At 35.4% G+C, this 20,044-nt stretch overlaps 3 protein-coding genes across 4 annotated transcripts in view; 2 read left to right on the top strand and 1 right to left on the bottom strand.

The window, feature by feature from the left end:
- Positions 1-427: 427 nt before the first annotated feature.
- On the top strand, positions 428-4,943 carry c1h7orf26 (chromosome 1 C7orf26 homolog). Its single transcript, XM_043236570.1, has 9 exons — positions 428-562; positions 1,091-1,307; positions 1,468-1,689; positions 2,412-2,577; positions 2,776-3,077; positions 3,160-3,361; positions 3,661-3,700; positions 3,954-4,042; positions 4,381-4,943. Exons 2-9 carry the CDS (start codon positions 1,110-1,112, stop codon positions 4,659-4,661), a joined length of 1,500 nt encoding a protein of 499 aa, XP_043092505.1. The 5' UTR covers positions 428-562; positions 1,091-1,109; the 3' UTR covers positions 4,662-4,943.
- A 146-nt stretch (positions 4,944-5,089) lies between these two features.
- On the bottom strand, positions 5,090-9,026 carry pmm2 (phosphomannomutase 2). Its single transcript, XM_043241235.1, has 8 exons — positions 8,844-9,026; positions 7,461-7,572; positions 7,272-7,348; positions 7,081-7,172; positions 6,574-6,673; positions 6,326-6,401; positions 6,045-6,160; positions 5,090-5,932 (listed from the first exon to the last, which is right to left on the bottom strand). Exons 1-8 carry the CDS (start codon positions 8,916-8,918, stop codon positions 5,804-5,806), a joined length of 777 nt encoding a protein of 258 aa, XP_043097170.1. The 5' UTR covers positions 8,919-9,026; the 3' UTR covers positions 5,090-5,803.
- A 207-nt stretch (positions 9,027-9,233) lies between these two features.
- Positions 9,234-20,044, top strand: part of LOC122346519 (mitotic spindle assembly checkpoint protein MAD1-like) — a 47,027-nt gene continuing 36,216 nt past the window's right edge. For both annotated transcript variants that reach the window (XM_043241215.1, XM_043241223.1), the window contains exons 1-10: positions 9,234-9,386; positions 10,206-10,377; positions 11,202-11,342; positions 11,577-11,756; positions 12,688-12,812; positions 12,902-12,983; positions 13,126-13,256; positions 13,358-13,472; positions 14,078-14,139; positions 19,471-19,557. In XM_043241215.1, coding sequence (XP_043097150.1) covers positions 10,231-10,377; positions 11,202-11,342; positions 11,577-11,756; positions 12,688-12,812; positions 12,902-12,983; positions 13,126-13,256; positions 13,358-13,472; positions 14,078-14,139; positions 19,471-19,557 — 1,070 coding nt within the window. In that variant the 5' untranslated portion in view covers positions 9,234-9,386; positions 10,206-10,230. The remainder of the gene's footprint in view (positions 9,387-10,205; positions 10,378-11,201; positions 11,343-11,576; positions 11,757-12,687; positions 12,813-12,901; positions 12,984-13,125; positions 13,257-13,357; positions 13,473-14,077; positions 14,140-19,470; positions 19,558-20,044) is intronic.

Here is a 20,044-nt window from a genome sequence, read left to right as displayed (position 1 = left end):
TTATATATATATATATATATATATATATATATATATATATATATATATATATATACACACACACACACACACACACACACACACACACACACACACACACACACACACACACACACACACACACACACACACACACACACACACACACACACACACACACACACACACACACACACACACACAAATATTAGTAAAGACTATAATGGTCATACTAAACTAAACTAAACATTATTAACTGTTTGATGTTTAGTTCATTTTCAAATATATCATGGTTTTTAAAAAGTAGGTTGTTTGGAGTCAAGAATTAAATATCTGAATGTCATTGAATTAGATGAAAAAAAAAAAAAAAAACAAGCAAAAATAATGTTTCGTATAGTTCGTTATCTCCAGTACGCAGGAGGCGCTGATCAGCCGCGCTTTTCTTTACGCAAGCGAGTAAACGATGTCCTTTATGGGGTTCCGTAGTTATTTTATGATGAGCAACTTTCACATTGTCAGTTATGAGCGATATACATTTGCAGATTGAGAGAAGTTAATGTAACGAGTCTAATTATTTAACCAGGTAAGGGTGTTTTGAGTATGAATATGTATGTAGTGTGAACCGTGAAAACGTTTAAAGAAACCGGTGATGCAGCAGTCGCGCTGTGTTTACGGCATCGCTTCAGACAATGTTAGGCGCTTTTTGTTAATTATTTAGGTGTACTAATTGACCGTTTTCCCTCATCAACACACTCATAATTCAATAAGAAGTGTTTCAATACGACACTATTTTGTATATGACACGCCTTCCAACAAAATAGTACGGTATCAGTACTGTAACATCACCGGATACACGCTAGGAAAGTCAAATATACCTTGTTTTGTTCTAGTATTATCCCAACAACATGGTAAATGTCAAAAATCTGTGGTTTTACAATAATGCATGTCCAAAAAAAATTGTATTACCATGACACATGTCCAAAATAACAATTATTACCATTATGCATGTCCAGAAACGATACGCATAATGATATATTTTGGTTGTTTTGGTTGTTTTTATTGTTAATTACTCATTAATGTTTTTCATTTCCCTTGCTTGTATTTGATACAGTTTCTCCTCCAGAGCAGAGATGAGTGATATCCGGCATGCATTGCTGCGGCGTGATCCGCTGAGCGCGGCTAAAGAGGTTCTGTATCATCTGGACATCTCACTGGGCAGCGCCCTGCAGAGCTCCACGGGCCCCACGCCTGGACTAGAGAAGAGCACGGTGGATCTGGTGGAGGAGTTCATCTTTCACGTCTCTAAAGACAGGAACATCCAGCCTAAGGTGAGGAACTGGTTGGGCCGAAAGTAAAACCTGTGTGGTGGTAAATACCATTTGATTGTTTGAAATGGGTTCTACTGTAATATATTTTAAAGTGTAATTTATTCCTGCAAAGCTGATTTTGAAGTCAGCTGATTTGACCTATGTGTTGTGTTCGATCCAGAGAATGAGCTGCGTTCAGGAATTGCAGCTGCTGGAGATCATGTGCAGTTACTTCCAGGAACAGAGCAAAGACGCAATCCGACAGATCATTTTCTCTGCCCTCTTCAGTCTTCAAGGCAACAAGGCTGATGAGAGCCGCATGGCCATGCTTGGGAAGCTAGTTTCAATGGCCATAGCCGTGTGCCGGGTGCCCATACTAGAATGTGCAGCTACTTGGCTACAGGTGTGTTTACTTTCATTTTATTACCTGTTTAAATGTTAATTTATGTTTTATATAGAGCAAGTGAACTGAATGTAATAGATAACTGGATCAGAATGCTTGTTTTGATGGTCTTTGCACAGTGAGTCTGAAATGTTTCAATGCGTTTTTTTCAGTATTCCTCATCCTTTCCTATCAAAATGCTTGCTTTGGATGCGAAAACACAGAACATCGAACCTGATCCACAATTGTTTTTAGACGTGTAAACGTGATTGACACACCGTGAGGTTGCATTTATTACATATTTCAGACTCTGTGTGCAAAAACTATCACAACAATTGTAGTATTATTTAGTACTATTACAGTATAGTAATAATAATTTCCTTCCATTTTAATATTTTCTGTATTATTTTTTGATTTTTAATATTTGTTTTAGTTATTTTGGTGTTTAAATTAAAGGCAGCATTTTACATTTTATATCGACTATTATATTTTCAACCTTATTTGAATGAATTATTTTTAATAGCAGTACTTTTAATTAACAATAACAGAAAATAAAGCATTACACTAATGCAAACATTTTTCTATACTTAAAAATAATATTTAATTCGAGTATTGTATTTTTACATCATGGTAGCATTTGTTATATTTTAATATATGCTTCTGTATGCAAAAGAAAGAGATCGGTTTTTATTTATAAGCCAAAAATGGGTGAATCTGACAGCTTTCAAAACGTTGTTGTGTAGCGCACACACTCTGCGTGGTGTGTGCGTTTGGCTCAGGTGCTGATGGATGATTACTGCACACTGGTGCCATGTGCCATCTCTACCCTGCAAAACATCTGTTCAGCCAGTCCTCGCTTTTGTTGTCAGCTCATCACCGCAATAACGGCTCTTTACGACTTCTCCTCAGGTACCAGGTTGCATGTCACCAAACTTGATACAAATAAATACCTGTCTACTCGATTTGTTATGTAGTGCATATTAGAAAGTATTGAGTGTATCCAATGTTGTTATTAGTTAATATAAAATATTACACTATTTTGTATAAATACTATAAGTATATTACTTATAAAATTATACATGATATGTTCGATGTTGCTGCTTGCAGATGAGTTGACTCCGCCCCCTGCGCTCTTGGAGATGCTGGTTGGTTGGATCACAGAAGATCCCAGACTGCTGCTCCTCACCTTTATCAACACGCCCCTAAACTCCAGCCTGCCATTAGGCTGCCTTGAGATCACGCCTCTTTTGGGTCTGCTCCGGTGGTGCGTGAAAGCTCCGTTAGCCTATCAGAGAGGCCGCAAGTCAGCTTTGACCAATGGCCATGGAGAAAATGAAAAAGGCACAGCATACGAAGAGCTGTACTCTAAATTACACTTGAGCGTTCTTCAAGTCTTTCTAATGCTGCAGGTGTTGTATTTCTTGCAACTTTGTATGGCTTTAAGGATTCCATTCAGCATTATAATATGTGTTTGTACTTTAACTCTTGCAGGTCCACCTGACGGAACAGAATTTGATTGGTCGACTGGCTGTGCTTCCTGTGGAGTCTGTTGCCACGCTGGTAGAGGAAGTCAGCCGTCTGTGCGAGAAGCTCATGTCCCTCCCTGCTGCCAATCATATCCAGCTAGCACTGGATAGGCTGGCGCAAGCTCTTCAGGTCGCCATGGCAACAGGAGCTCTTCTGTGTGCCAGAGGTAAGTGATGCTTAATTGATTCTGGCCTGTTTGGGGGTTGTGGCTAGAAGGGATACAGCAAAACAATACAGCTAACAATAAATTATATTTTCCACCCATTAGATTATTTGTTTTTAACATCTGCACCTACCCCTTACAATAATGCAAACACAGTAATTATTGTTGTAGAGGGTGAGAAAAATTACACAGTATTGATGTATGCATGCCCAGTAGTTTTTGCTCTATCCCTGTTTGGGTTTTGAACTGAAAAGAGCAGCATTTCAGTGGTGTCATTTCCTGTCATGCGTTTTATCCCTTAGAGGACCTACGGACTCTGTGCTCCAGACTTCCCCACAACAAGTAAGTCTATGATCACATGAAACCTGATCATGCTGATTTGAATAAAATAATATTGAATGATTTGTGACCATTTTAAAGGTATAGTTCTGTCATCTATCACAAAATTCCAAACCAGTAACACTTTCATTCATCTTCGGAACACAAATTAGGATATTTTTTTATTAATTCTGAGAGATTTCTGACCCTCCCATAGACAGCAAAGATTCTAACATAATCAAGGCACAGAAACTTAGTAAGGACATTGTTCTAATAGTCCATTGGTGCTTTTCCACTGTGTGGCATGGCATGGCGCAATTCAGGAAAGCTCACTTTTCGTGGGTTTTCCACTGCATACAGTACTTGGTAATTTTCTTAGTACACTGTAAAAAATAAAAAATTGTGTCAACTTAAAATTTTAAGGCAACCAGCTTCAGAAAATTTTAGTTTTCTGAATTTTCTTAGTACACTGTAAAAATATATATAAATATTTTTTTTTTTAATAGATAATCTATATCTGTACCAACATCCATTCCCACATTCAGAAACCCACATTAGTCTATCACTATCTACAGTTGTTGGTAATTTGTTGACAGTATGTTATCTCAAATATATGTAAAACGGCCCATTTGTAACAGTGTGTTTAAACAATGTGTTGCAGTCTGTTTTGTGAGAGCTAGTAACAGTGTGTTTTGTGATGTCAGCTCGTGATCCAGTAGTGCAGCCTCCACCTCACAGCGGACCCTTCCAGCCCAACATGTACCCGCACATCCACCCGGGTCGGTCCTCCACTCTTTCTCCCCACAGCCCGCACCAGTCGGCCCTCCCCTCCCCACACAGCCCACACCCCGTACTGTCGGCGCACCCCACACACCCAGCGCTGTCCCCACATCGCCCGCTAACGGCCCACGCCGCACACCCTTCTCTCTCTCCACACGCCTTCCATCCTGCTGCCATGTCCTTTCCGTACCGGCCCATTCGTTAACCAGCAATACAGGACTTTTGGACTACTTTGCTTCTTCTTGGGATGAGAACAAACAATTTTTGTTATATTTTATATTAGATCTTCAAAACGTTTGGCTTGGTCCGGTTACATGGTCTTGTGTATCATAAATTGGGATATGCTTTGTATAATTTTAGGTTTGATAATGGACTTTAAAAAGAGCTTGTACAGATTAAGTGTTTCAGGTAAAAAAAAAGGAAAAAAGCAGTCATACCTTTTAAACAATAATATTGTACAAACCTTGAAATATATTTTTGGAAAAGCGACATTTGTGGTTATTTAATAGGCAGATTAAGTAGCATATCAAACTTTTTATACTTAAAAATCTTGAAATATGTAATATTTTTCAAGTGAAAATGTTAATTTTTGGTTTCAAAAAGCAATCAGTAACAAAAAAACAACAGAAAATATTACTTTAGTAAATACTTTTATTCATTATTCTAAAATGTGCATGTGAGTAGGTTATTGCAATTTTATTTTTTCTAATGTGTTTCAAATAAAAAATAAGATCTTCTATGTATTTACACCTTTTATGTGTTTAGTTCAGAAGATATACAGTACTCTTCCTTGCAGTTTTGGACTTGTATGTGTTAAATATACCTAAACTGGCTCATTCACTTAATTGGCTAGAGATTACCTCAAGCAAAAAATAAAACCTACTGGTTTTCTAGTCAGAAAAATGAACTTAAGTCTAAGTGTAATTTGAAACAAAATCTTACTTATGAGACCTAAATTGTAGTACCTTCACCATTAATTTTAGTCCAGTAAACACCCGTTGTTATTAATCGCTTTAAAAATATAAAAACAACAACCAATAACACAACATGTACAGTAACATCTCATGAAACCCATCCTGTCATAACTGAATGATATCTGTCTTTACATTTGGACCAAATTGTTTAATAACACTCTAATCTTGACGTGATTAAAGACACAGAAGTTCAGATATAGTGATTGTAGCACCAGTCAGTTTCTTAACTTCGTAACTAATATCAGATTACATATTAAATCAACATTATGTACTGGTTTACCTGTCACGAGGTACAATCGTCAAAGACAATAATGGCTTGCATAAGTCAAGTAAGGTTTCTATTCGTAATTTCCCAGTTCTTGGAGATTGTATTCTACTGTACTTCATCCTGGATGGCAGATCTGAAGAAGAGCTCCTTGCAGATCCTCTGTGTGTCCTCTGGTGACTTGACCTCATGACCGATTGTTCTGGGGTCTACAAAGATTTCATAATCGTTTCCTCCCTGTGTGAAAAAAGACAATCATAAAACCGCTTAATTTATGCAGCAGCGCATGCATGAATACGCCAATGCTGCTGCTAGTTAAAATTGTCTAGTAGTCAATTTCTGTGCTCACAGGCATAGTTTTGTCTCCAAAGAAATGGATGCACTGGTATGAGTCTTTCTCTACAATTCCCAGACAGTATCGTTTATCCCATCCCTCTGGAAACACATCAAAGCTGATCTGCCCACCTGCAGAAAAAAGCATAGATATTATGAAGTATGTCATTTATTTATTTATATATATATATATATATATATATATATATATATATATATATATATATATATATATATACTACACAGACATATTACTGGCTGTACAACCATATCTACTGTACTTAAATTGTTACAAACCAATGGAGAAAGATAGTCCTCTCCCGGCAAACTCTTCCCTTAAAACAGAGACAAACTTTTCTCTGATTTTCTCCTTCTGCATAATAAGATAAGTCAATGAAAAGTCAACCTTTAATGACATCCATTTAAAAGACAATAAGTCATTTTTTTAGAACCATACGTATATAAATAACTGCATAGGTTTTCCAGCATGAATGTACATGTTATTTTTAGTTTGTGTTTGTATTGATAATTACAAAAAAAATTACCTTATCAAGTTCAAAGAATTCAGTTCGTTCTTCTTGGCTGCAGCTTCGACCAATTGGAGAGACATTCAGCATTCCGTTACGGAATTCAATAAATGTGCCTCTGCGAGATAGAAAGTAGAAATACCATAAATATTATGCTTGCAGAAGAAAAAGATGGCGCTTATATATGCATAAAGTTAGAGGTGCAAAAATATAGAATAAAATTAAATACTTTAAATTATTACAATTTTAAAAACCTTTCTATTTTAATACATTTTAAAATGTAGTTTATTTCTGTGATGTTAAAGCTGAATTTTCAGCATGGTTAGCTCATTCTTCAGTGTCGCATGATCCTTCAGAAATCATTTATATGCCCATTTGTTGCTCAATAAACATTGTTATCTATTATTTTCTACATGAAATTTAAAATAAACTATAATAATTACAATAAATATTGACCAACTTTATAGTAAAGTTATAAAAAAAAATTTTCCACATGCAATAACAGATGCCACGTTATATCCTCACCTTTTCTTGGGCAGTTTTATCTTTGAAAGGTAATTGAGGCAGAAATTGATAAAATCCTGTAAAACCTCCTCTCCCAAGTATGCCTGAATATTCTGATTAAATGGGAAAAAGAAATGAAAAAAAAAAGATTAAAATGGAAAAGCAACTAATATAATTTGCTAGAGCTTATTTAATAGTAAACTAAGAATTACCTGGATAGAATGTAGCTGCCCAAACCTGTATGCTACCAAACCATTCTCAGCAAACACATAATCCACTCTATTAATAACTGTAAAGAATACAAAACATTTGAAGTACTCATAAAACACTATAAATAAACAATGTTTTGTGCATGTATTTGTTCATGCATTTAAACAGAGTTTTATAATTGTTATACGCACCATCATCACCCAGCTGTTCTTTAATTTTGTCCAGGTCTGATCCTCCGACCACCCCGACTTTTACTCGCTGTCTGAGATCATTCAAAAACTGATGCATGTCAGGAGTTGCTTTCTAAAGACAAAAACATTCACAGGGGTAACTACTTCCATCCAAACACAAAACAAACAACCCCCAAAGGTGTGTATATATATATATATATATATATATATATATATATATATATATATATATATATATATATATATATATATATAAAAATTATTAAGTTACGTAATTATTGTGATACATAATTATTAGTTAAATTTAGTTTAACAATGTCCCCTGCTGAATGGTCGAAGTGTGTTTTCTTTTTTCTAAACTATTGAAATATTAAATAGCTGTTCTGAAAAAAAAAAAAAACAAAGTGATTTAAATAGAAACTGCCTATAGAGAAACTGACTTGCCAAAAGTAAATGTACACTGCTGCAAATAAATTACTAAGCACAATCTTCCATAGATCAGCATAGAAACAGAGGTACTTATACTTTTGGCTTAAAATACAACCTTAAGACCTTTTATTTCATATGTCAATCAGTCAGGGATCAAATCAGCAAAGGGGGAATCAAAATGACTTCAACAAGCAAAAATGTTTTTTTTTTTTTTTTTAAATCTTATTCATATTATTTTGCACCAGCTTGGAAAACTGCTTTTCTAGTAGTCTAGTGTGATTTTTAAAGTGTGAATCTTGGCATAATTCATAACAAATATACAGCTTTTAATTATATCAAGAAATATCATAAATATCTTAAACATATCAAAGGAAATATCAAAAGCCATAAATCATGTGTAAAACATTTTTAAATCGTTCCTTCTTATCCAGCGAATCGAGAAAAACCAGAAAAGGCATTTGAATATTGCTATGGACAATGGGGGCAAAAGGGTAGCAAACTGCTTATTTAAATTATCTTGTACTGTAAAATGTTTTATTCACCAGGATGTTTAAAAGGTCAGTCCATAACTATGTTTGACCCCACAAGCAGTCTAAAATAATATGGAAAATGAAAGTCATCTTCAATAGACAACCATCTACCATTTAGGATGTGCTACTAAAAACACTATATTTTTATTTTGTATTATCACACAAAACTGCATTTGCAATACATATTTGACTTTATACAAACATATTTACATTCAGGTAGTAGCATAGTTACTGCAATCAGATCACAACGCGCTTATTAAGATTCAGTTTCACTCATTTAAGTTACACCCCGCCTCAGTTTCGGTTTAAAGGCAGTTGTCCTCTCGCAATGAATTATTATGCATCAATACTTATTACTGCCCTAATTTATATCTATCCTACTGTACATAAGACTAGCTCAAGCCTCCCGCTTTAATTCTCCCACCTGTCGTGCTGCTGTTAAAGTCCCGTCCACATCAAACAGGCACAGTGTTGTCGGGTCCGCGCTAGAATTGGCCATTGTAAAATTCGCAAACTTTGTAAGTCACTGTACGATCGGAGTGAAGTTTGTGTCAGTCCTCCATTCAGCAGCGCAACGTCACGACTTCCGTGTTGTCGGAAGTGTATTGTAGCGCGTGAGTTACGCGTCAGAGTGAGCGACTTCCACGTGCTCGACAACACTAGCCCATGCATTATTAATTTATATGCACTAGTTCAGTAAACAAGGATAATATGTTGGATTTTCCCGCAATTGTGTATTTGTAGTTCGTGTTAATGCGACCGATTCAAATTCCTAAGTAAGCGGTATATAGATTAATTTCATCTATTCCGCCCATTCACAAAGTGGCGCTGTTGTGTTGATGAGCCAAACCAGCGTGTGTTGCCGCACATATACGAAGAAGCGAGAGCTCAACCAACGACAACAAAACTGCTGCAAGTTCAAACCGCTGGAGACACGAGCGGTAAGAGAGAGAAAGGGCTGAGAAGAGTGAGTTACGGATTTTCTGTCTTATAAATATTACTCCGAAAGAAAGGACCGTGTTTTAGTGTATTTTTATTCGGTTTGCATTTTAGCGTTTGAGTAAAATCGCGTTGTTGACGAATTTATTGAAGTAAAGTTAGCTGAGCACTTGCTAACTAAACACACGGAACTGTTAGCTTGTGCGATTTAACTTCATACTCCGTTTCTGTTAATGTCTACCTACCTCATTATTAAGAACTGTAAGATAGTTTATTTAATTCGTTATTTAAACTGTATTAATGGGTTCTTGAGTCTGTAAAAGAAAATACCATGCTTTGGACCATAAACCATAGTACTCTTTGAAATTCTGTGTTGTATATCTGTTAAATGACATGATGTATGAGTAGGGCATACCTTTAGTACCACAATATCAGTAATTGCCATGATATTGTCATAATTCCACCAGGGAATGTTTTTTTTTTTTTATCACACTTAGTAACTTAAGTGTGTGCGTCAAGTTTAACTTGTATTTATTTAGTTTTGCCACTTTTGAACTTTTTCACAAAATATGTAAATTTGCTGTTCTGCGGCAACATACTAGAGAAGGGTATATTTTTCTGTATTTTTTTTTAATGAGACATTGAGGCTTTTTCAGTATTTCTATAATAAACATTTTAAATGCCAATCTTTATTAATGCTTTACTACCATATTTTACGTGTATTGTTTAGTTTTTGGTTTGAGCAGTAGGTTTCTAGTGAATTGAGGTGGTTTATTATTCTGTTTTTTTTTTATTATTTTTTTTACTTTTTTATGTAATTTAATGTAATTTTTTTCTGACTCTGCAGAGGAGGCTGTCAAAGTATTGTCAAAATGGATGATTTGGAGGATGACACCACAATCTTCTCAACGCTAAAATCTTTCAAGAGTTTGATATCATGTCCAGATCGCTCTTTACTAGAGACTGAGCCAGCCTTTGGAAGAAGTGGCCTTCAGAATCTATATACTAAAAGAGTGGAGGCAAGTTACAGACTCCTTTAGACCTCATTTTTATGGGAATATCTAAATTTCAATTCCATAATCTCTAATAAGCAGTGTGTCTTCTAAATAAATAGTTCACCCAAAAATGAAAATTGGCTGAACGTTTACGCACACTCAGGCCATCCAAGTTGTAGATGAGTTCGGAACAGATTTGGAGAAATTTATTACTTCACCAATGCAGTGATCAGAATCAGAATGTCCCAACAGCTAACGAAAACAGAAGTGATCCTCTCAACTCCACTCTCTCAATTAACATCTTGTGAAGTGAAAAATTAAGTCATTAAAATGTTACAATTTTAAACCATTGCTTCTGATATATTCCATTATGTTTTGTCTAAAATATTGCTTTCTCCAGTGCAAATGCCATCTTGTCTGAATAAGTAGAGAAATATGCACAGATCAAGCTAAGGTTTGAAACATACATATTAGTGGATTTTTTTTTATTATTGGCTTTTCCACTGCATTATAGATTGTGTAGTCATATTTTTGTAAGAAGCAATGGTTTAAAGTTAAAGTACTTCATAATAATGGGATTGTTTCTTATAAACATGCTTTTTTGTTTTACAAGACATTAATCGATAGACTGGAGTCATGTGGAATACGTGTGTATTATTGTGATGTTTTTATAAGCTGTTTCCATTCACTGCAGAGGATCCATCGGTGAGCAAGTGATGTAATGCTACAATTCCCTACATTACTTTAATGTTCTGAGGATAACAAAACTTAAAATTTTTGGGGTGACCTTTTCCTCTTAATATAGTAAGTGTAGAGTAATTAGATTTTTTTTTTGTTGTGTGTGGTAGTTGGAGGAGGCTGCAGAGCGTGTCCGTTCTCACACCAGCCTGCTGCAGCTCACTCAAGAGAAACAACAGATGGAGCTCAGTCATAAACGAGCACGTATAGAGCTGGAGAAAGAGGCAAACAGCAGCTCCAGAGACTTACAGGTGAGTGATGGGTGGCATAGTGCTGGATATCATGGGTTCTGTTGGATTTTCTTTCCCATCTTCTAAACATATTCCTCAATAAAAGAGAATTGCAGCCTAAAACGGTTTGGGAAACGTTGTAGACAAAATCCTTTAGTGTGTGATTTGGTGCATTTTAAGGGGAGATTGTCCGGTCTTTGCTTTGTAAAACCTAATTTGACCTGTGTGTATGTGTCTGTCTGATTGCATTTGCAGAGGGAAATTGACCGTAACAGGGAGTTACTGTTGAAGATCAGACGCCTGGAAGAAAGAGAAGAGAAAGCAAATCAAGCTCTTAATGAACAAATGGAAAACAGCAAGGCTTTAAAGCGTAACTTCGAGGAACTTCACAAGAAAGCAAATGAAAAAGACAGCAAACTTGCAGAGGCAGACCAGGTATGTGTTTATGCATCTTTAGTGTTTGTAGAAAGATGAAAAAAATGCTCTCATGAAATGGTTTGATGATTATTCAAATGTGACTTTTATTTTTCATTGAAACATGAGATTAGGGCAAAGCCGTGGTTTGCTTCTTACAAGTGCAATTTTTGTAAGCATTTAATTGGACAATAAAACTGCCAATAAAACAAGCAGTCATATTTAATTTTACATTATAGGGACAATGTGGAGTTACATAATTTAATTGTTAGTTTCAGGCAGCAGATGCTCTGCATGGGTATACATACATGTATACATACAGTATATACGTGACTGTATGGCAATCATTTGATTTACAAATTTGATTTAATTTAAATTAGTGGAGTCAAAAAATTAATCATAATTTTTCATATATACACATACAAAAGTATTCGCTCACCCATCCAAATAATCCGGTGTTCCAATCACTTCCATGGCCACAGATGTATACATTCAAGTCAAGTTCATCCAGACTCGTCATCCATGTCTTGGTATGTTGAAGCATTCAGAGTTCCTTTCACGGGAACTAAGGGGCCAAGCCCAGCTCCTGAAAAACAACCCCACACCATAATCTCCCCTCCACCAAACTTTACACTTGGCACAATGTAGTCAGACAAGTTCTTCTGGCAACCTCTAAACCCAGACTCGTCCATCAGATTTCCAGATGCTTGTTTTTATACACCTGTGGCCATGGAAGTGATTGGAACATCTAATTCTGATTATTTGGGTGGGTGAGCGAATACTTTATATTTCTTAATACTTCTGTAGTGTGTGTGTGTATTAGTGCACACACATTACGTAACAAAAACTTGGATGTGATTTAATTGACAGAACTTTTTTTAACAATTATTCTTCTATTTATACCATTAGTCCTGAAATTGTTTCATTAAAGTAAATCATTTTCGATTTGCAGATGATCAGTGAGCTGAAAGATGACACGCGAAGGCTCAATCAACAGATTCAAATTCAGGAGTCCAGATTCTCCACCCAAAACCTGGAGATCCAAGCCCTGCAGGAACAACTGGATGTGCAGCGCAAGTATGAATTCACATATACATAAATGTATATCCTCATATCCACTACTTACGGATATATGCCTTATGTTGTTTTTCATATGATGCTAATAGGAAATTCCAGGATGTCAGTCAGAGGTACCAAAATCTGCAGTCATCTCATTCCACCAGCACAGAGAGCGAACTCAAGATGAAGGTATTTGTGTTTCAGTATTATTATTTGCTTTTTATAATGAGTGGAGTACTCAGGGATGTCTGAAATCCTGCTATTAAGTACAGTCAGTCAAAAAATTGCCTCACGAGCCATGCTCCCTCTTATATGTGCTGTCCATCTACAGGAGTTGGAGAGGCGTTTAGCTCTTCAGGAGCAAGACTCTGTGATTGTGAAAAACATGAAGTCTGAAGTGGCCAGACTGCCTGAACTGGAACGGGAAATTAAACGTCTGCGGGAGGAAAATACTTTCTTAAGGTAGCAACATTGTCATCAATAAACTTTTTGCGTGATGGATGCATATGTAAATTGTTTTTTTTTTAATAACTATAACCACTATCTCTCAATTTCCATATCAGAGAGACAAAAGAGAACAACAGTCTGCTGAAAGAAGAGACTGAGGGTTTGAGGAGAAAGTTGGAGAGAATGGAGAGAGTGATGGAGGAGAAACTGAAAGTAGAGTTGGAGAAAGAGGTAAACAGTTACAAACACGCAGAGACTAGTTTGAGATTGACCTTCTAGTATAATTCCCCTGTGAAAATATTGCATGCATTCTTGAATAAACTAGAATTTGTTTTAATATAGTGCCTTTTAAGGATGCACTGAATGTTCACCGATCGAATAAATTATGCCGAACAATGACGTGATATGACCAAATAGACTCACTCTAATGCAGCAAACTGTCAGCTGCTAAAAAGCATTTAAGTGTCTGAGAAAGACTCTACAATCATTACAAGCACCAACAGCGAGGGCCTGTTTAGCACAGGTTTGTGCTAAATCTGTTTTAAGGCCAGTATTTGGCTTTTGGTGCCGTGTCTCAGTTTGTTCGGTGTCGGCCAAGAATTTATTTTGGTGCATCCCAAGTGCCTTTTTAATGTGCAGTATTTGCAAAATATGTCTGGTCTTGCTATGCAAAATTGGTGCTCTGATTATAAATGATACTGTGTTTGAAATTTAAAGAGGGGTGAAATGGTGGTGTTTTGAGCTGTTTTTCTTTTTTTTTTTTTTTTTTTTTTTTTTTTTCTTTTGGATTTAGCATTTTATTGTATGGTTTTAATCCATCATTGTGGATCTTCTAGAAACTGGAGCGTGGGCTGCAGGCTTGGGAAAACATTGGCCAGTCTACAGGACTTAATATTAGGTGGGTGTTTTCTTTTATAATATTATTATTATTATTATTATTATTATTTAGTAAATGCATAGCTAAAGTCATTTTTTGACTGGAAATATTGGCTTAAAAGTCTGACTGACGGCGGATAATCAATATATTATATACAATATACCAAATACCAAATGTTAGGGTATTGTTAATGTAAATAATCCTAGAAACTCCATAGTTTGTTAATTTTGGTAAATTACAAAGCCACTAGAGGGCAGTCTGATCTTAAGAAACATGTTGTTTCTATCTGCATCTGTACCTGTGTAGGTTTATTAAGTTGTGTTAGGTCAGTCAGTGTTATTGTTTGTAAATTTTACATGCTCCGTGGTTTGCAGTGTTTTCAAGGTCAGCTTGTTATATATGCTGAACCAGTGGCTGATGTGGAGCAGTTTCAGTGTGTTTGCATATGCATGTGTTCTATTGATCGTGTGAGGTGTAAATGTGCTTTGTCAGTCATGTGGAAAGATATAAACATTGTCTGTTTAATGGCTTATGTGGATTTGGTGGAGAACACACAGTGCTCTTGAAGTACCCCTCAAAATGACAAACACTGGGTCTCTTATTAGTCAATCATTGTCCTGTAACGTCAGACACCAGTGACAGATCTTATCTGTTTAATATCCCTTACTAATATGTAATGGTATTATGCGCATCTAAACATCTGATGATTGAAAATGGACAGAATAATAGTTACACTTAAGTATAATTAAGTTTCAGAATGTTAAGTTTTGAGCAATGTACTACTCGTGTTTTTTCTGCAGTCATAATGAAGAGAGCAGATGAAAACCTGGCGCGTAATGAGCACTGTAAAGGCATTGTAAAGTATGAAAGACATAGTCAGAATATTACATCCGCCATCAGTGGTTCAACTTTTTTTGTAGGTAAAGAAGTACTGGATGCAAAAAAAGTACGTCCAGAGGATACTCTACAAAATGGCTCTCTGGTGATGCGGAAGAAACACAGAAGAGACTAATTGTTGAATAAATTTGTTCTTTTTATTTTCTTTGCATACAAAACCTATTGTGGCCACTTTATAAAATACAGATTGAACCACTAAAGGCAGATGAAAGTATTCTGACAATTACTTGACAGTGTTCGTTATGGGACCTCCCGGTGATTAATGACAAAAGTTTCATATAGGGGTGGAGGAACCCTTTTAAAACGAGTTAATCTAATCTGACAAATTCATAGAAAGTTTTCATTGCTTTTCATGTAGCAGTGCCAGTGAATACAATGATTAATAAGTTATTAACATTTCTACTTTTGTTTTCCATCGAAGGAAAAAAGCATAGAGGTTAGTAAGGTTAATAAATAAGATATGGAACTGTCATTTTTGGTGAACTAGGGTCAAAGAAAGGGTGGAAAATGGTCATGTAAGACTAAATCATTAAACTGAGGGCTGGCTCTCTATTATGAATAATAAAATCTCTGAAAACTATGTTATTAATATGTATAGAATTGAGGCTGGTTCTTTTTTTGCTGTTTAAAATGTAGATTTATTGATGGATCTAGACTTTACCATAACAAAAGTACAGCATATTAATACGGTAAAAAAAACGAAAACAATGAAAAAGTAGTGAACAGAATATTTTGGTGATGATCTGAAATTCCACAGTATATGTTTTATTTATAGAGGAATGGAAACTCTAACTCGATGTAGGTTACTGAATAATGACATTGAATGACAAGCTGACATACTAGGGCGTTCACAGTATGAAATCTTAAGCCAGGCGCACACAGCACTGAAACTTGTCGCCCTTTCATGTTTTGAGTCTGACTAGTTGGTGAAGGCTTAGTTTGTTGCAGACAATTTTCAATTATGTACTCTTGTGAAATACACCGTGAATAGTTGCAGGAGCTACAATAAATTTAGAACCAAATTAAGGATACATTTAGACTTTTGTGTTTATAATGATTATGAACGCTACGTTGAATATCCAGAGACTGTTGCAAAAAGTTAGTGCTCTATCATGTTAGAAATATGCCCTACACCAAATTCAACCAAAAACCTTCCTGATAGCATTAACAAATGCAAAACTGATATAAAAAGGTATTTGATGCCACTGTGCCATATTAACTTCCTTTTATACAGATTTTTTACTATTGTTTTGTTAATCAAAACTATTTTTTTTTAGAGGAATAAAAGGTTTCAGAGTTTTACTGCCTCTAGTGTTCGTTTCTTTAAGAGACTGCGATGATATGTACTTATTAGAACATATTTTGTGTCTCACTGGAAAAAAAAGCACCCAGGTATGTTTATGCCGTGAGACCAGGTTAATTGCAGATGCAATGGCTCTGTTCCTCATCGGTCACATCTAAACTCTAAATACAGATGTTTGTGGTGTCAGTGCTGTAATTTTCAACAGCAGAAATGTATTTAAGTTTGCGTCATATTGATTGTAGTGGAAGAGCTTTGAGCAAAACATTTCAGTTCTTTTAAACTCTATATCAGAGGAACCATCGTTTCAAAAAGAAATTGCATCCAATTAGATTTAAACAGTTTGATACAAGAAAAATACAAAAAACTGGTTAAAATATCGATGGACTGTTTTTTTTTTTTTTTTTTCGTTTTAAAAGAACAAATGGAGCTTTGTTTTCATTTGTATTCACCCCAATCATAATAAACAGCAATATTTACCTACATATATTATTGTTGAAGCCTTTCAAAGGGATAGGTCACCAGAAAATAAAAATTCATTTTTACTCCGTAAAATTCATTCACCTTTTACTTAGCAATTATGGGCAAATTAAAACCTTTACGATATTCACTACGGTGCATAATTTAACATTTGCAACAATTTTATAGCAAATTCGTTATGAATTAGATTGTAATGACTATTTTAGATGCATGTGTGTGCTTGAATGTGGTGGAGCATAAACCTCCCTCTTTGACTATTCTGTAACTGCCCAATGATGATGATTAACTTCAAATGGCACGTAATTGGTCACAGTTTCGCAGTGTCAATATCCTTCATGTATCTGGGCAGAATCTTAATTCCCATATAGGTTCTTCCTCCACTTCTCTCTTTTCGCTCTGACGTTTTTCTCAGCGAAGGCCTTTTTTTCCTGTTTGTATGCATTTCCTGTCTTTGAAGTATGATATGGCCTTGGGTGAAGCATTTGAATGCAGGATGAATGAACTTATCATGCTTACGTTCACAAAGGTAAAACACTGTATGTAATCAAACTCCTCCAAATGTATTTCCATTGCTCTAAAAAGATAATGGCACCGCGAATGAGCCAAAGTGCCCGTCTCGCTTTGGTGGAGCAGAAATCTGATTTTGGATTCTGATTGATCATTGAACATTACTCATTCTGCTCTCTCTGCTCTCCAGGCCTGTGAACCACCACATTCACTGGCAGTATAAATATGTCAGGCAGTAGTTTCATTCTGCTCTCTCATGTTTTACCTGGGTGAGCAATGTAACTCTCGCGGGGATTCTCCAAATAAAAGAAACCGGTGTCATATCTTCTCAATGTTTTGTCTCAGCAAAGAAAAGTGCAGCGGTTGGGACTTTCTTTTTTTGTACCGTAGACTCATTTCGTCTCGCTGTAAAGGAAACGAAAGATAACTTTCAGAAAAATGAAGAGGGAAAGAGAAATACATACTCCAGAAATTTATCGTACTCTGTCTTATAAATTTCTTTCCTTTATGTTCCCTCTGCGGCGATATTCTTACTGTTTGAATGCTGAACCAATTGTCTTCAGAATTAGCTTTCATCTTAAATACAGAACAAAGGTGTCAGCTATAAGATAGCACTTTCATCACAGAAATTTAAAGAAAAATTGTCAAAACTGAGCAAATGCATTCAAAGCCTTTCTGTCTGTGGGTGTGATTAAGTTCCTGTGCCTTTTGTTTGATGTTGACAGCTCCATTAATTATGCAAATCAAAGACAGCAGATGTAATTTAACATGCCCTGTGATCATTTGAAACATGACCCAGTGGTTAGCTGTGTAGGATATATACAAATAAATGTGAATATAGATTTCTTGTGCTGTGTACTTCCAGCAAGCAAAACATAGCATTTATAAAGTGAATTTGCAGAAGTATGCCGAAAACCTGCTTTTATGACAATGCTTTAGAAAATAACATCAAAAGAGTAGAGTTATGTGTAATTGTATGACATTTTGAAGAACGTACATCAAATCTTATAAAAGAAGATTGCATGGTCTAGTGATTAACTTGCTTACCTTCTGTTATGACCTCAGGTTTAAAAAAAAAAAAATACAAACAAAACAGCTGAACAATTTTTGAATGTGTGTGGTGGCTTGATGAATTAGAAAATTCAGTGCGTTTTCAAGAGCTGTTTTATAAGATAAACAAATTTTTTAAAAATCTAGTCAGGAACCATAGCTTTGAACTTTTGAAGAAATTGTCTTCATCTCTGCAAAGAAAACGGATTCCATCTTTGAGTTCACAAATGAATTTGTGCTTCATTAGCAGGCTGTAATGAGTCTGTTATAGAATAAGTTTAAGTTTGGAAATGAGTTTTCAGAGTTTGTGCGCTATTAGAATTCTATTCATAAATAAGGTGCACTCTAGTTACGACAAGCAAAACGCATGTTGTATTAATTTTTTTGGTCAAAACTATTAGATGCTTTAGGTAAAGTCTTGTTCATCATAATTAGCCTTGTATGTATAGATTAATTATTTTAAAGTTTCTTTCTATGTTGTACATTTCACGTGAATGATTGGTAAAGCCTTATTGATACAGGGTTTTTTTTTTTTTTTTAACGAAAGTTAAACATTTATGCACTCCACCTAAAGCTTACATTCAGATCAAATACATAGCTCATGACATAACTAAAACATTAAATGGTTACTCCAATGACAATTATTATTTCGAATTAATCACTTTCCTGTAAAAGCTTTGTATGTCTTCTGAACACACTTTAAGATATTTTGGATGAAAATATCTTGTGACTGTCCCATTGACTGCCAAGACCAAATCTCAATTCCGTTTTAATCAGTTTTATTTCCCTAGGAATTGGGACCCCACTACTATAATGTCATACGTCATCAAATTGTGTAGCTTCTACAGTACACACACCTGCTGGTATACACAAAACGTTTTATTTAAAATTAACTATAACTATAAACTATGTATGCCATATGGTTTCTTCTTCCTCAGATCACTTCTCTCAGCATTTTCTGAAGGTTAAGTGTCTATTTGCTGAAAATGAAGAATTTTTTTTTTTTTTTTTGGGGGGATTTTTCAGGCCGTTTTTGTGTCCTATTCAACTGTTTGTTTGTTTTTTATTTATTTATTTTTAGAGAGAAAAATTCTTACGTGAAAATGTTTTTGTTGTAGGAAACCTGAGGATTTGTCCAGGGAGGTCATACAGATTCAACAGCGAGAGCTGAACCTGAAACAGCAGAACTACACACTCAATAGCAGGTAAATACACACATTCACATTCATTGAGATACAGATCACTCACTTTGAGTCATAGAGTTTGACCCTTCACTCATTGATTTAAGAAAGTTGTGTGGAGGTAAAGTGGAGGTAACACCTTGTTTCTATACTCCACTTAAAACATTTGACTAACTGTAAGTAATAACTGCTAGTTGACATGCAAGATACGTTGCAAGTGTCAGCTTATTCTGTTAACCCTAAAGCCTAAACTGTTTATTCTAAGAGTTAGTAGACATGTAGTTGATAATAAATGAAAATTAGTTGATGTGAGGTTGTAAAATTAGTTATAGTTAGTAGAATGTCAAAACAAAGTGTAACCAAATTTTAACATTTTACACTACGGTTCTGAAGTTATTTCTTTTAATATCACAGAGTTGATTGTAGGCAGGAACCGAGGCAATTTCAGATTAAATATTTGATCTAGTCAAGCACTTCTTTCACTGCATGATTTGTAAGATTTGAGGTCCTC

This window comes from Puntigrus tetrazona, chromosome 1, assembly GCF_018831695.1.
Source record: "Puntigrus tetrazona isolate hp1 chromosome 1, ASM1883169v1, whole genome shotgun sequence".
Lineage (NCBI taxonomy): Eukaryota > Metazoa > Chordata > Actinopteri > Cypriniformes > Cyprinidae > Puntigrus > Puntigrus tetrazona.
This window is presented reverse-complemented; position numbering and strand designations above follow the sequence as displayed.